Source organism: Hippocampus bargibanti, linkage group LG08 (assembly GCF_051943395.1).
Source record: "Hippocampus bargibanti isolate YZ-2025 linkage group LG08, ASM5194339v1, whole genome shotgun sequence".
NCBI classification, from domain to species: Eukaryota; Metazoa; Chordata; class Actinopteri; order Syngnathiformes; family Syngnathidae; genus Hippocampus; species Hippocampus bargibanti.
Genome location: NC_142741.1, coordinates 3475001 through 3492395, shown reverse-complemented (window position 1 = coordinate 3492395; position 17395 = coordinate 3475001). Strand labels below are relative to the sequence as shown.

Genomic DNA, 17395 nt, shown 5'->3' with positions numbered 1-17395 from the left:
CGCACGTTACATTTATGAAAATTTTACCTTGGCATACAAACTTTTTTCATACACGGAGCTGCCTGAATGAGGGATGTGTCGTTCACGAATGAGCCCGTTCTCCTTACAACGAAACCATACGAACTTAATTGGTGCCCCGACAGAGTGTGTAAGGTGAAAAGTGTGTATCCCAAAAATTAATTTCCCATTAGGAAACCATTAAAATGAGAATAATCCGTTCCCAGGTCCCCATAAAACATAATTTTCTACTTTCTAAGTCTTAAAAGTACACAAAATATACCTTATTGTATGTATAATGAATGTGCTATGGTATTACAATTAAAGAAATAAACCGTACTGTATAATAAAGTCGTTTTATTTACCTTTGTGATAGTCGTTGATGGCTTGATGGAATGGAGTGGGCGGTTTAATCAGCATTAAACACTTGATGAGGAACGTAGCCTTCTTCTTACACCATCTTGAGGAATGATCCCATGTAGGTGCTTTCTCTGCGATAATTTTACCTAGTTCCTCATCAATTGTGTTCTGTTTAGCTGGGTTGATAGCTTTTTGCATCGAGTGTACGGATGGCTTGTGCGGTTTGTTTGTGGAGCCTGATTGATGGAATATTTTAACCTTGCAGTCTGCACTCTGCCTTTCAAGTATCAAAGTTGAAACTCTCTCACTGTCATCTGCCTGTCTCTTTAATGTTTAAACCACACCTCCTCACTCCTGCGTTCTTGACCAATCATGTGGCTTTAACTGAAGACTGGGGGCGGGGAATAGAAGACAAAAACAGTCGGCTGCCATTTTGTTGTTAGAAGAACGGGCTTGTTCGCGAACGACACATCACTCATTGTGGCAGCTCCAGTACGAAAAAGGTGTGTATGCCAAGGTAAAGTTCGTATGCCAAGCTAAAATTTTCATAAATGTAACGTTCGTAAACCGAAAAGTTTGTAAGCCAAGGGGTTCGTAAACCGAGGTATCACTGTAGTCTGTTTTGTGGCAAATCAACTTTTCTAAAGAAGTGTCACCTCAAACTTTTGTGACATTTTGGCCAGAGTTGTTTGTTCGGGTCTGACACTAATATCCATGATTATCTGGTGAGAAAAAAGTTGTTTGGAAAAAAAGTGAACGGAATAGGCGCTCAACCTTAAGAGATTCCATTTGAGACCACCATCGATGTTCATTAATTGCACTTTTTGAGCGCATTCCTGTAGGGTAATTGTTTGGTCAATGCGCGGTAGGTAAAGAAACAACAACATTGTGATATGCTGCACACACTTGTTTTCATCAAGAGCCGCTTTGGACAAAGGCGCCTGCTAAATTACAGACTTGATTGTAATTTATGACACCAAGATAATGGAAGCGGAGCGAACTTCAGGCCAAAATAATGCACCATAAGTAAATGACAAACGGCCCGTGAGAGCCAATCCTGGTCATTTGTTGGGAGAGAAAGAGTCGCTGGCTTTCAAAACATAACCCCCTTCGCTTGTGGAGGACAACTCGTTGGAGAAAAGACGGATAGGGGAAGGGAGACAGTGCCAAGACGCTCAGGCAGACAATTAGTTTGTATTAAATGTTTGACAAAAACAGCCAACAGCGGTCGCTCGCACCCCTCCCCCTTTCTACCGCCCCCTCATGGGTTGTTATATTTTTAATTGAGTGTTCATTTCTGCCAGTGACAAAAATGCCTGGCAGTCATCTTACGAGAGAGGTTTCTGTCAAGCTCTTACATAGATTAGAGTTTGTATTTAATGGAGAGTCGTCAAACTTTATCACCGTGTTCTGACCGCGGGCGGCGGCGCAAAAAAATAAAATAAAAATAAAAATAAAAAAATGGAATGTCAATCACGTGTCTGGTATTTCACACATTGTGTTATTGTTTTTATAAATGATTGGTTAATCTAGTACACTGATACCTCAGTTTATGAACCCCTTTGGCTTACGAACTTTTCAGTTTACAAATGCTAAATTTATGTACATTTTACCTTGCCATACAAACTATTTTTCGGGATACACACGGAGCTGCCTCAATGAGTGATTCTCCTAAAAGAAAATGGCAGCCGGCTTGTTTTGATAGCTATTAGCTAGGGGATAGATAGCTAATAGCTAGGGAATAGATAGCTAATACCTAGCGAATAAATAGCTAATACCTTGTAAATAGATAGCTAATACCCAGCGAATAGATAGCTAATAGCTAGCTAGCTATATAGCTAATAGATACAGTAGATAGCTAAATAGCTATATAGCCAGCTACATATGAAGATAGCCAGCTAATAGATTTTCAAGATGAATGAGGTCAACTGAAGACGCCTACATCTGCTCAATTAATAATAATAATAATAATAATAATAATAATAATAATATCCATTGCAAGATGATTAAAGGTGTTCTTATGTTTATTTCTCTAAATTCCTGGCTACAGAACCAGAAGCAAGATGGCCTCTGCCAGAAAAGGCGGGAAAACTTCCATTTTGAAAACCATTATTTAATAATAATAATAATAATAATAATAATAATAATAATACATTTCATTTCTAAGCGCCTTTCAAAACTCTCAAGGGCACTTTACAGTCACAGGACATACCACGTAAATCCGCTTCAATTCCAAACCGCGACAGTTCCACATACTACACATTATTTATGTTAAATACGTGTAACATACCACAATACAATTGTACAAGGTTCAAAATTGGTAGCAATCGGACAATAGCTCCGGGTTGGTGATGAAAAGTCAAAAATGGCCTTAAAATGGCTGCTTCAAACTAAAATGGCTTCCAGGGCTTCATTTTGGCATCGCATTGTCTAGCCCTAAAAAGGCACTTTTAAATGAAATGTATTAATATTATTATTGATGAGAAGGCGTCATCTGTACTACTTTGAAGGTGTCTCACATTTCGCTTCTTATCCAAGAGTCTTCCTTCGTCAGGAAACTAAAGCTATTGTCATTAAACAGCAAAACCCTTCACTAAATCGCCATGATGGGGCGAGGTTCAATTTGGATCGTTCATACAACTGACTTTTTAGGCAATCAGGCCAGTCGTAGATCACATACTCAGGCAGGACAATAGAAGTAATCAGTCAGGACAATAAAAGTAATCAGCAGGGACCAATCATAGCAGAGTCTGGCACCACCACGTCTGGACAGTAGGGATATATATATATACAGTAAAGTCTCGTTATATCGATATTCAAGGGAGTCCGAAAAAATATCGATATAACCGGGACTATCGATATATCCGACCCTGTTTGCATGTAATTTTCTCCGTGCGTGCATAGAAATAGCATCGATATAACCGGGACTATCGATATATCCGATATCGATATAACGAGACTTTACTGTATATAGGTCCAAAACTACCAGCAATTTTTTTTAGTTCGCTGATGAAGCCTCTTGGATAAGAAGCATCCGACACCTTCAAAGAAGTACAGATGACGACTGAAGAAACCTTCTCATCGATGGACCACTCCTGTACGACTGAGAGCTTACACAAACATATTATTATTATTATTAAAAATGAAGAAAAAATAAAAAATAAAAAATTTGACCGCTGTATCAATCCCAAATGAAATTATTTGCACTCGAATGGAGTTTTTTTGTATTTGGATGAAATTAAGCAAGTGCACAGGCGTGTGTTGACGGGCTGGTGGGTTGCCAATCGTAAACGCTGTGCACAGCGTGCAGCAATTAAGTGTTTTATTGTTATCCTGGAAATAAATATGCATCTCCCCACCTACGCATGCTATGAACCGAGGGCACCGAAGGCAACAGACAAAGCGTGCATGGTGACAAATAACAGTGCATCTCATAAACGATTCCATATGAGCAGTGGGAGGTGGGGGTGACAGGGTCCCGGAAACAATAGAAGCAGGTGTGTCCTTCGCACCGATTTAAAGATAGCATTCCCTTTTCAGATCCAGCATTCATACACGCCATTTTTAGGATTCTAAAATGTCAGATTTACAGATACAGTGACACCGTTTTATCAGATTTCAGCCCTCGGGTGTTTTTCAACTTGATACTTGAGTCACAATGTGCACTCGTGTCGGCCTGCAACTCATCAAGATGGAGTTTGACAAAAGCTTAGTGACCAAAAAGCATCCGCCGCCATGTTTGTATCCATTCATCTGCTATTCACGGCCATTTTGAAATGGATTGAAACCACTTTATTATAAAAAACATTGTTTTGACTTTGGAGATTATATCGTGCGTTTATTGCTTTTCGGCAAGATGTCGGGTTTCATGACGAACAGGCAAGGAGGCGTATCGCATTAATCATGAAGGGGGATGGGTTACAAAGTCCCAAGGACTTTTTGGAGCGTGTATTATTTATAATTCTGTTGTGGAAGATGGAGGTTTTAAAAACTGTACGGCAATGGACGTGATCTTATTTCACGATACCAAACGTGTATCATTTATCATTATACAGTAAAGTCTCGTTATATCGATATCGGATATATCGATAGTCCCGGTTATATCGATACTATTTCTATGCACGCACGGAGAAAATTACATGCAAACAGGGTCGGATATATCGATAGTCCCGGTTATATCGATATTTTTTCGGACTCCCTTGAATATCGATATAACGAGACTTTACTGTAATTCATTTCTCCAATGAACGCCCCTTAGCTAATAAGCTAGTTCCTGGTCATCTGTTGTCATTACAGTGAGACCTCGGTTTACGAACCCCTTGGCTTACAAACTTTTCGGTTTACGAACGTTACATTTATGAACATTTGACCTTGGCAGACGAACTATTTTTCGGGATACACACGGAGCTGCCACAATGAGTGATGTGTCGTTCGCGAACGAGCCCGTTCTAACAAGAAAACGGTGGCCACCGTGTTTGTCCTCTATTCCCCCCCCCCCCCCAGTCTTCAGTTAAAGCCACGTGATTGGTCAAGAACACAGCAGTAGGGGGGGGGGTTAAACATTAAAGAGACAGGCAGACAGAGAGAGTGAGAAAACATACACACACGAAAGGGAGATGACAGAGCTTGAAACAAAAAAACAAAAGTGTGAGAATAGTGAGAAAATGGATGGAAAACAGTTTTCCATCCATTTTCTCACTATTCTCACACTCTCACCCTTTTGTTCAGGCTCCACAAATAACCCGCACAAGTCATCTGTACACTTGATGCAAAAAGCTATCAACCCAGCTAAACAGATCACAATTGATGAAGAACTAGATACAATTATCACAGCGAAAGCACCTACAAGGGATCATCCCTCAAGATGGTGAAAGAAGCCGATGTTCCTCATCAAGTGTTTAATGCTGAGGAAACCGGACACTCCATTCCATCAAGCCATTAACGACCATTACAAAGGTAAACAACTTTATTATACAGTACAGTTTATTTAATTATAATACCATAGCACATTTAATATACATAAAATACGGTATATTTTGTGTAGTTTTAAGGCTTAGAAAATTAGAAAGTAGAAAATTATGTTTTATGAAATGTATAATGTACTTTGTGTAGTATTAATTCGTATAAAATTATGTTTCATATGGACCTGGTAACGGATTATTCTCATTTTATTGGTTTCCTATGGGAAATTAATTTTTGGGATAGACACTTTTCGCCTTACACACTCTGTCTGGGAACCAATTAAGTTCGTAAGCCAAGGTATCACTGTATTTTACACCCCCCCAAAAAAAAAACTACAATGTCACATTTTATGCCACAAGTAAAATGTCTTTAAATAAAGAAACTCTCAAGAGAATTAATAATGAGTTCAGGGGTCATCACGCAATAAAATAACTTTATTGTACAGTTTATTTATTTAATCATAATACTGTAGCACATTTATTATACATAAAACAATGTATATTTTGTGTCGTTTTTAAGGCCTAGAAAATGTTTTATGGGGACCTGGGAATGGATTATTCTCATTTTAATGGTTTCCGATGGGAAATTAATTTTCGCGATACACACTTTTCGCCTTACACACTCTGTCTGGGAACCAATTAATTTCGTAAGTCAAGGTCCCACTGTATGTCATTTCGTACTGGTGTCATTGGCACGGCTTGACTTGTGTCTGTGGACCATGTGCTCAGAAGCTAAGCTAACGTTTGGAACGGCTCCGCTTGCGACGGGCTGGCGCATACGCCAGAAGGCGGAGTGTTTGACGACAGAACCGCGGGTGGCATCGCGTTGGATCTAGTTTTGCCTTGAGGGAGGCAATGTGAGCCTGGAATTGCTGAAAAGGGAAAAGAAGACTCCAAGCGCCTACGGAGAGTCAAACCTGACTCACTTTAAAAGCGCTAAAGCAGGGAGCGTTTCATTTGGACTCAAAAGGGAAGTCGCTTCCTTGCTGGCAGTTTCCTGTTTGATGATAGACACTTTGTTTTTCCCCGCAGATGATTTGACAGGTTGGGGTGGGGGTTTAACATAAAATAAAGCGAGGGAAAGACGAAAAAAAAAGTGTCAAAGTCTGTTCATGGCGGGTGTTCAGAAGACAATTTCTCGACGCTGTCTTGGTCGCGTCGTACATGTGTTTAATATAAACAAGTGTGGGCGAGAGAGACAGCTGACATCTACCACAAAGGGATGTTGGGGAGACGGTGACGGGGTGGGGGTAATAAAGAAAGGAAGTCGGAGTGCGAGAAACGACTGACACGATTTCACAAGCAGAATTAGGCGGACAGGTGGATGAAAGCACGATTGAAGCGAGATTGCTCGGGTTTAGGACTTGAGAAAAATGAGATTTGCTTTGTGGTGTTTTTTCATAACAAACAGTCAATGGATGGCGAGTCAATGCAGGTTGACGAATTTCGAAGGCCTTGTCAATCAAATTCATTTGATGAAAGTACGAGGAATGCTAAATTCTTTTAGGGAGAGGGGGTGTTGTGAAACGTCAAATTTCAGAAAATTAAACCTTATAATAAGCACTATTTTCATAATACACACCCACCACGGCTGGCGGAGTGATCTTCGGCGGAAGCACACAACCGAACAGCACCAGAGGTTCAGTTACCAACATTCCTTATGGAAGGTGACTCTCCGACCATCAAAAAGGTAAATAAAACTTTATTTTACACCACAGTTTATTACTTTAATTACAGTCCTCATGTAATGCGCCTCTCTTTCCAAACAGCAATTCCCTTGACCTTCGACCTCCAACACCATTCCATCAAGCCATCAATGACCATCACAAATGCAAATAAAGTGAATTTATGATACAATGCAGTGTATTTCTTTCATTAAATTACAATAGCACATTTATTATACATAGAATAAGGTATGTTGTGTGTAGTTTTAAGGCTTATTTAGTTGAAAAGTACATTTTATGGAAACCCGGGAACGGATTATTCCCATTTTAATGGTTTCCTATGGAATTTCCTTTTTGAGATACACACTTTTCGCCTTACACACTCTGTCTGGGAACCAATTAAGTTCGTAAATTGAGGTCTCACTGTATATGATAAGGCATTCTTATAGTAGGGTACAATTCTCAACTCATTTGCTGCCAGATGTGCAGAAATGTGTCCACTACAGTGCCAGGGTTTTTGTCATTGTCACTTGAATTCCAGGACCCACAGAATATTGAGTTCTAGGACTACATAAACATTCCGCGCAGCGTTAGAAACATTTGGTTCTCTTTTTTCAGCAGAACAAAATACTTAATTCCTAAATTGTATGGGTCTGAAGTTATATGAGCTTGAAATAAGGGCAGGTATACAAAATACAATATAATACATTATTTATATACCGCTTTAACAACAGCTGTATCCGGAACAAACCGCTAACATGGACAAAAGGTAGCCATATAGCTAATGAATAGCCAGCTACATAGCTAGCTAGCTAGCTAGACAGATAGCTAATAAATAGCAAATAGATGGCCAGCTGGGCAGCTGGCGGACGGATAGCAGATGGATAGCAAACGGATAGTTAGCTAGCTAGACAGAAAATAGATAGCCGGCTGGGTGGCTGGCTAATAGATAGCAAATAGAAAGAAAGCTAGATAGCAAGCTAGGTAGATAGCTAATAAATAGCAAATAGATAGCCAGCTAGGTACCTAGCTAATCAATAGCAAATAGATAGCCAGCTAAGTAGCTAGTAGCTATCTGTTCTCTAGCTAGCATTCTATCTATTTGAGTTACTTCCGGTTTGAGTGAACGCCGGCGCGTGTGGTTCCCGCTGCTCACCCGCAGAAAAACTGATCCTGTGACTTTAAAGTGACCTTGAGAGTTTTGAAAGGCGCTTATAAATTAAATGTATTATTATTATTATTATTATTATTATTAGAGCAGATGTAGGCGTCTTCAGTTGACCTCATTCAAGACGTCTTGAAAATCTATTAGCTGGCTATCTTGTTATGTAGCTGGCTATCTAGCTATTTAGCTACCTACTGTATCTATTAGTTATATAGCTAACTAGCTATTAGCTATCTATTCGCTGGGTATTATCTATCTATTCCCCAGCTATTAGCTAGCTATTCGCTAGCTAATTATTATTATTATTATTAAAACAACAGTCCTTGAACGTACCCACAGTTGACCCAAGCGATGGTGCCTTGGCCCTTGACCGTCTGGGCCACGTCGGACAGAAGCTTCAGGTAGGCGTCACTGGATGTAGCTGTGGGCCAGACAAGAAGAAGAAGAAGAAGAAGATGAAGAAGCCTTTGAGGACATGTTCCCATTCTAAAAGGAAGCATCGGATTACCGAGGGGACCTCCGTCATCAAGAAGAAAGAGAACGCCAAGTTTGAGTTGAGGGGTTTTCGGCTCTTCCGTCTTTCACTAGCCGGAGTCGTGTTACATCAGCTTTCAACAATTATACAATCGTGAGGACCAGACGGAAGGTGGGGACGAGTGGACGCTGACAACTTTTTTGGAAGAGCAGATCGGCTAACGAGAATACAACAAGTATAAAACGCAGATACCTTCTTTTTTTTAACTGACAAAAATGGACGTTTTTTTTTTTAAATAGTCAAGAGATTCAATTTAAATGATTTAAAAACATTGCTAGTGCTAACACTAGCACTCAATGCTAAATCTCATTCAAATGGATCATTGTCTGACATACGTGTTTATCATGACAGCCCCGATATTTCAATTCAAGACATATTTTGTTTTAGAAACATTGCTATTGCTAACGCTAGCAGTCAATGTAAAATCCCATTGACTATATAAGAGAAAAGCAATTCATTGTCCTATTTTTAAATGACAAAAATGGGCATACATGTACATGTTTTTCAAACGATAGCCACGATATTTCTATTCAAGACATATTTTGTTTTAGAAACATCGCTAATGCTAACGCGAGTAGTCAATGCATAATCGCATTGACGGGCTAGTAGAAAAGTAATTAATAGTCGTTTTCTTTTTTTAAATGACAAAAATTGACATACCTTTTTTAAAATGACAGCCACGATATTTCACTTCAAGACATTTCGTTTTAGAAACATTGCTAATACTAATTCTAGCAGTCAATGTAAAATCCAATTGACTGGCTAACAATCCCAGACACATTTTGTTTTAGAAAAATCGCTAATGCTAACGTTAGCAGTCAATGCAAAATCCCATTGATTGGCTTACAGAAAAATAGTTTCCTTGTCGTTTTTTTAAATGACAAAAATGAACCCAGGTGTTCTTCAAATGACAGCCATGCAATGTCAATTCAACACACATTTCGTTTTCGAAACATTGCTAGCGCTAATGCTAGCAGTCAATGTAAAATACGATTGACCAGCTAACAATTCAAGACACATTTCGATTTAGAAACATCGGTAATGCTAACGCTAGCATTCAATGCAAAATCCCATTGACCTGCTAAAAGAAAACTAATTCATTGTCGTTTTTTAAATTATGACAAAAAAGGTTATTTATGTTTTCCAAATGACAGCCACAATATTTCTATTCAAGACAAATTCAGTTATAGATACTTTGTTAATGCTAACGCTAGCAGTCAAGGCAAAATCCCATTGACCGGCTAATAGAAAAGTAATTCATTCTCCATTTTTTTCATTGTATTTTTTTTAACACGGTGTAGTAAAACACCAACTTGAGATGGCAAAGGATGCAGTTTGGGCAGGGGAGGCTCGATATCGGAGGCATGCGTGTATTGTTGCCGAGTTACCACTGGACAAAGTCAATATTTGATGCAATGGCATGTCAACACTATATCGTACGAGAACGACACGCTACGTTGGGGAATTGACATTTTGTCTTACTCCTTCAGTCCACCGTTTCCAAAGTATCGATGGTTGCCACCATCTTGTGACAGCTCACCTTTCAAACCAATTCTGTGCTTTGATTCGGAAAGGGGGGGGGGGGGGGATCGTATTGACTGTTAATGGGCATGGTGTTGGAAAAAGAGCTTTCAAGCCAAGGGGTGATTTATTCGATTGTTCTCCATCCTCTGACAATAATTCAACTCTGTACAGTGATACCTCGGTTTACGAACCCCTTTGATTACGAACTCTTCGGTTTACGAACGTTACATTTATGAAAATTGTACCTTTGCATACAAACTATTTTTCGGGATACACACGGAGCGCCACAATGATTGATGTGTCGTTGGCGAACAAGCCCGTTCTCCTCACAAGAAAATGGCAGCCGACTATTTTTGTCCTCTATTCCCCGCCCCCCCAGTCTTCAGTTAAAGCCACGTAATCGGTCAAGAACGCAGCAGTGGCGGGCGGGGGTTAAAACATTCAAGAAACAGGCAGATGACAGAGAGAGTGATAAAATACATAGAAAACAGTGAAATTTGGACTCGTTTCAACTTTGATAGTTCAAAGGCAGAGTGTAGACTGCAAGGTTAAAATATCCCATCAATCAGGCTCCACAAATAACCCGCACAAGCCCACTTGATGCAAAAAGCTATCAACCCAGCTAAACAGAACACAATTGATGAGGAACTAGGTAAAATTATCGCAGAGAAAGCACCTACGAGGGATCATTCTTCAAGATGGTGAAAGAAGAAGGCTACGTTCTTCATCAAGTTTTAATGCTGATGAAACTGGTCACTCCATTCCATCACGCCATCAACGACCATCACAAAGGTAAATAAAATGACTTTATTATACAGTAGTTTATTTCATTCATGAGAATACCATATGTCTGCGTAAGCTTTGTCGTACAGGATGAAAAGGTTTCTTCAGCCGTCATCTGTACATCATCTGCACTCTGTACTAAATTATAATACACACATAGCACATTTATTATACATAAAATAAGGTATATTTTGTGTAGTTCGAAGGCTTAGAAAATTAGAAAGTAGAAAATTATGTTTTATGGGGACCTGGGAATGGATTATTCTCATTTGCATGGTTTCCTATGGAAAATTATTTTTTGGTATACACACTTTTCGCCTTACACACTCTGTCTGGGAACCAATTAAGTTCGTAAGCCAAGGTATCACTGTACCTGTTTTGGTGTAGAGCACCAGGACGTTAGTCCTTGTCCTGAGCAGTTTCTTCAAGTCTTTGTGATCGCTGACCTTCTCGATAAGGGGAGACACCTTCACTGCATCCAGCACCCATGTTAGCAACACCTAGCGATGTGAAACAAAGACAAAAATAACTCAAAATTATGTATCAGAGTCAGAGAAAAAAATAATGCCCGCAAGGGAATGATGATCCGACCGCTTTCTCCAATCAATACGTAGCATATTAGCTGCCTCCGTGATAAATAATGATAATAGCGAGGTCATGATCTGTAAAGCGTGCATCGAGCGACGTCAGCGGGAGGAAAGCAGCTGATCTCGGCAATGTCATTGAGGCCATTTTATCTTTCTTCCATCGCGCATCTCCAGTATACACCAATATTTTTCAGAATCTTCAAGTACAGTAAAGTCTCGTTATATCGATATTCAAGGGAGTCCGAAAAAATATCGATATAACCGGGACTATCGATATATCCGACCCTGTTTGCATGTAATTTTCTCCGTGCGTGCATAGAAATAGTATCGATATAACCGGGACTATCGATATATCCGATATCGATATAACGAGACTTTACTGTATTTGTCATCTTCGATCAAGACGGTTTTGGTCATATAAGTCAGTCAGATAGATACGCAAATGGAGGTGTCAAATACGAGGCCCAGGGGCCAGATCTGGCCTTCTATTGATTTTCTGCGGCCCATAAAAGCAAATGAAACATGGACACTTTCATGAAGCTTGGTAAAATATGAACCAATAATTTCAAATTCTCAGATTTAATAAATAAGAGAGACATTGTCATAATTTTCTTGAAGCTAAACATGATGCTAACTTAAATAGTTGAATTAACTATTATTGTTGACTTCTTTGTATTGGATTAGCCTTTATTAGTCTCGCGGTGGAGAAAAATAAATTTCTCCAGTGCGAGACAAATAAAGGTACATAATAATAATAATAATAATAATAATAATAATAATAATAATAATAATAATAATACAGTAAAGTCTCGTTATATCGATATTCAAGGGAGTCCGAAAAAATATCGATATAACCGGGACTAACGATAATCCAATGTTTTCATGAATTTTTTGCGTGCATGAAATAGACGATTTACCCCCTATCGATATATCCAATATCGATATAACGAGACTTTACTGTAATACATTTCTACGCGCCTTTCCGAACTCTTAAACTAACAAAAAATATTTTGAATTTTTTGCGACATGACGACTTTCCCCCTTCTATTATATGTATGTACAAATAAATAATAAAGGTATAATAAAGGTATTCTGATTCGTTCGTATGTATGTATGTATGTATGTATGTATGTATGTATGTATGTATGTATGTATGTATGTATGTATGTATGTATGTATGTCCTATACCTTTTCGCATATGAAATTTGATAAGGAGTGAAGGTAAAGCCATAGCAAGCTGACAAGTCATTATTCAAAGATGGCACCAGGCGTTTTTTTTTTTTTTTTTTATCAAATTCCTTTGCGATTTATTCCGATGTACTGTTTCCTCCGCTGAGCGTCTGCCTTTTGATGAAGCACATTTGTCACAACAGACGAAGGACGAGATAGTGCTGCGGGGCAGAGGTTCAACACCTGCTGCCTGCTCGCCGTACCGTCCCACGCCACGTGCATCACCGTAGAGTAAGGGTGTCAAACTATTAGTATTTTTTAGCCGCTGACTACATTGTGGTTACGGTTTCCTCTCGGGGCGCCGTTATGAATTTGGGGAAGGCATTAGAATGTTTAATCCCCTTCACAAATTACATATAGAGCGCACAACAAATGTTTTTAAAGGACAACCGACGTCACTTTTTTGTAGCATCTAAAATACCCAAAACACGCAGTATGATATTTTCATTCAAATGCAAATAGTTCTGAAGAGGAAAGCATACATGTTTGCAATCGATTAAAGAAGTCCTTCCGTGTCATTTTGAGGCATCTGGACTGCAATGTAGCGTCCCAGAAAAGAGGCAGAAAATGGCGACCAAGCTCCAGGTGAGGAATTAATCAGACTGATAAATTCCTTATATGGAGCTTGGTCGCCCTCTTCTGGCTCTTTTTGGTGCAACATGACGTTTTCAGACCGAACAAGCACAGCAAAATGCATTCTCGTATAAAAGTGGCAACACAAGTGCAATTCAAGAGCACATTTGAGTCGATGGAAAAGCGACACAACAAAAGACAATATTGCCAATAACATCTTTTAATATTGAGTTTGAAAGTCGGTTCGACAGAGAGAAGTGTGAGGAAAAAAAAAGCAATAACACCCGCTCGTCCGTAATTTGACACAGGGCGGGACGGAAAAAGACAACAAAAATCAATAACAAACAAGAACAAAATAATAATAATACATTTTATTTCAAGCGCCTTTCAAAACACCCAAGGACACTTTACAATAAAAAACCTTTTTAAAACAACACCTTTTTTTGGGTGATTTATTTCTTATTTCTCAAGTGACCAACAGCGCAACGTCTGAAAATTCCGCCAATCCACAAGCAGCCCTGTTGCTCATTAAAATGAGAAAAAAAAAAAACTCGCTTAAAATATGCGCTTAACACTTTTTGTGGCATTTTTTAACGTTTGTCACTAATTACATAATTTATGTGACACATTTTTGGATTGGATCGGATGTACAGTGATACTTTGGTTTACTAACTTTTCGGTTTCGGTGAGAGTTTCAACTTTGAAAAAGGCAGAGTGTAGACTGCAAGGTTAAAATTCTCATCAATCAGGCTCCACAAATAACCCGCACGAGCCATCTGTACACTTGATGCAAAAAGCTATCAACCCAGCTAAACAGAACACAATTGCACCTACGAGGGATCATTCCTCAAGATGGTTACGTTACTCATCAAGTGTTTAATGTTGATAAAACCGGCCATTCCATTCCATCAAGCTATCAACGACCGTCACAAAGGTAAATAAAACAACTTTATTATACAGTACAGTTTATTTTTTAAAATTATAATACCATAGCACATTTATTATACATAAAATAAGGTATATTATGTGTAGTTTTAAGGCTTAGAAAGTAGAAAATTATATTTTATGGGGACCTGGGAACGGATTATTCTCATTTTAATAGTTTCCTATGGGAAATTATTTTTTGGGATACACACTTTTCGCCTTACACACTCTGTCTGGAAACCAATTAAATTCGTACGCCAAGGTATCCCTGTACATGTTTAATCAAAATATTCCAACAATTGTCCAGCGTCAAATATGACTCATTTTATTCCTTTTTTTTACAACACCCCAAAAAAACATCTTATTATTATTTAACATCATTTAATCACTACAAAATATGACTTTAATATCACCCTCCCCCAGATAATTCCCCCTGCGCACCCACCTCTTAAAAACACACTTTTATCACCACAGCATAATTCTTTTGTCTTTCTAACGTGGCCGTAAAAGTCTTCTGCACCGTAACGCGCAATGTGTGTGTAAGTATGAGTACAAAGTGAGTCATAATGTGCACATAAATACACAATCGGGGGGTAAAAAAAACGCACACACTTACCCTTGTACCACTTCTGTTTGCTGAAGGCAAAGTAAGGACAGGATTGGATCAAATACTTTAACGTTATGGGTCATTTTTGTATGATTTGAAAAAGAACGGGAAAGCAATTTATTTGATGGCGTCTTGGTTTTTATAGGGGTAAATGTTTGCCATAGTGAAATAGCCTCGCTCAAAGTCCTAAACTGATTAAAAAAAAAAAAAAAATTACACAGTTGGGCAACTTTAGTTTTGAAAAGTGATGCTTTGTCTCCTTTATTGAGGACTACACAGTTGAGTCTGTACATTTTCAGAAATAAACTTCAAGCAGGTAGTGATACCTTGCCTTACGAACTTAATTGGTTCCCAGACAGAGTGTGTGAGGTGAAGTGTATCCCAAAAATTAATTTCCCATAGGAAACCATTAAAATAAAAATAATCCGTTCTTGGGTCCCCATAAAACATAATTTTCTACTTTCTAATTTTCTAAGCATTAAAACTACACCAAATAAATACAGTAAAGTCTTGTTATATCGATATCGGATATATCGATAGTCCCGGTTATATCGATACTATTTCTATGCACACACGGAGAAAATTACATGCAAACAGGGTGGATATATCGATAGTCCCGGTTATATCGATATTTTTTCGGACTCCCTTGAATATCAATATAACGAGACTTTACTGTATACCTTATTTCATGTATAATAAATGTGCTATGGTATTATAATTCAAGAAATAAACTGTACTATATAATAAAGTCGTTTTATTTACCTTTGTGATGGTCGTTGATGGAATGCAGTGGCCCGTTTCATCAGCATTAAACACTAATTGAGGAACATAACCTTCTTCATTCACCATGTTGAGGAATGATCCCTTGTAGGTTCTTTCTCTGCGATAATTTTATCTTGCCTTGTGCAGGTTCGTCGTCTTATTGTGTTTCAAGTTGTGAAAAATGGGGCAGGCAACTTTATGGCCGGGAAGGCAACTTTTGAGAGTTGTCTGCCCTGGTGTCCGCTAACTATTGGTCCTGAGATTCAGACACTGCTATTTACGATCTTTCTTTATCCTTCCTTCAAGACATCTTTGTAACTTCCTTCATTTGTACTTCCTTCCAACTCTTGACTTCCTTGTTTGCTTTCTTATTACAACCCTTCGTTCGAGTATACTCTTTTGCATCTTTTGTTCTTTCCTTCCTTGTCTAACAATAGCCTTCATTTTTTTCTTTTCTCACCCACATGTCAAGCTTTCTTGTTCATTTTCATTCCTCCAACCGAAATCTTAAATCCTCTTCGTTTCCCTTCCTTCTCGTGCTCTTTTCTCACATTAGCGTTCGTTTTCATCCTTCCGGTCTTACTTTCAGATCAACTTCATTAGTGTAATGACCTCGCCGCTAGTTCGACGAAGGTGTGAGACCGCCGCTTCTGCTGGCGGATCTCCTGGTGCAACCACACCCGCCACAAGAGTGTCAGATGCGGTCACCAAGTTGGGTCCAGCTTGTCAACTTCAACTAGCCAACTCTCCATTGACAGGCTAGCTTAAACCGGATTCCTTAACACGAAATATGCCATAAAATCACGAAGGTCATAGCAAAATACCCACCCAATAAAACAGACGTCATTTATGTATAAAATGCTCATAAACCTCCACGGGACTCACCAGGAGCAGCAAGCCGAGCATTTTCCCCGGACTCATCCGACTCCCGTAGGGGTTCCGAGAGGCCATGATGCCGCTGTGTTGCCACGTCTGGCCGCGCATGCGCGGTCACTTCACAGACGCATCTTCCGGGAGTCGGCGCGCAAGGTATTATGGGAAATGTAGTCTACGCCAAAACTCGGCCCACCTGCCAGCCTCCCGTCGTTACTAGGAGATGAAAGAGACGCGTTTGTTTTGCAAGCACTTTGAAAAGCAATTATACACACACTGGGCCTCGTAGAAAGTAATAACCGAATTAACGAGACGGTGAATCACTTTTAATTACGTCTCTATCAGCTCTCCTTCCTCCTGTTTGGTCTGATTAGAAACATGGAGAGAAAATAAATGATTCTATTTGAGGGCAAGTAGTCACCAAAGAGCAGGCCGTAATTTACTGGGATATTATCGTGTTGATTAATAGACAATTAAGTGTCTCGGTTGTAGACGTGTCGAAAATGAAGCTCAGAGGAGCTTTCACATTTAAAAAAAAATGTTTTTGAAGCGTAAAATACAGAGTTCAAACACGTTTTTCTGAATTATTGCGTAATTCAACCCATAGGTGAAATTTTATTAAGGGGGATACTAACCCCTCCCCTTTTTGTTGGACTGAAAACATGATACTATGACAAAAAACAGTAAAACATAATTGTATTAATGTATTTAAAGTTGTGATTTCACGAATTGAACATCATTGTTGTATTTTGGAGAGCAATATTTTTACAACGAGTGCATGGGAAATGGGAAATTAGTGATCGATCATGACGTCGATTATTTACACACATTAAGTTATCCGAAAAAAATG

General features: G+C 38.9%; 1 protein-coding gene across 1 annotated transcript in view; it reads right to left on the bottom strand.

Moving 5' to 3' along the window:
- The window catches only part of pdia5 (protein disulfide isomerase family A, member 5), a 42995-nt gene extending 26309 nt beyond the window's left edge, over nt 1-16686 (bottom strand). Inside the window, exons 1-3 of the mRNA XM_089003226.1 lie at nt 16558-16686; nt 11363-11489; nt 8481-8568 (exon numbers count right to left, since the gene is read on the bottom strand). Of these exons, the coding sequence (XP_088859352.1) occupies nt 8481-8568; nt 11363-11489; nt 16558-16656 (314 nt within the window). The 5' untranslated portion in view covers nt 16657-16686. The remainder of the gene's footprint in view (nt 1-8480; nt 8569-11362; nt 11490-16557) is intronic.
- Between the last annotated feature and the right edge of the window lie 709 nt (nt 16687-17395).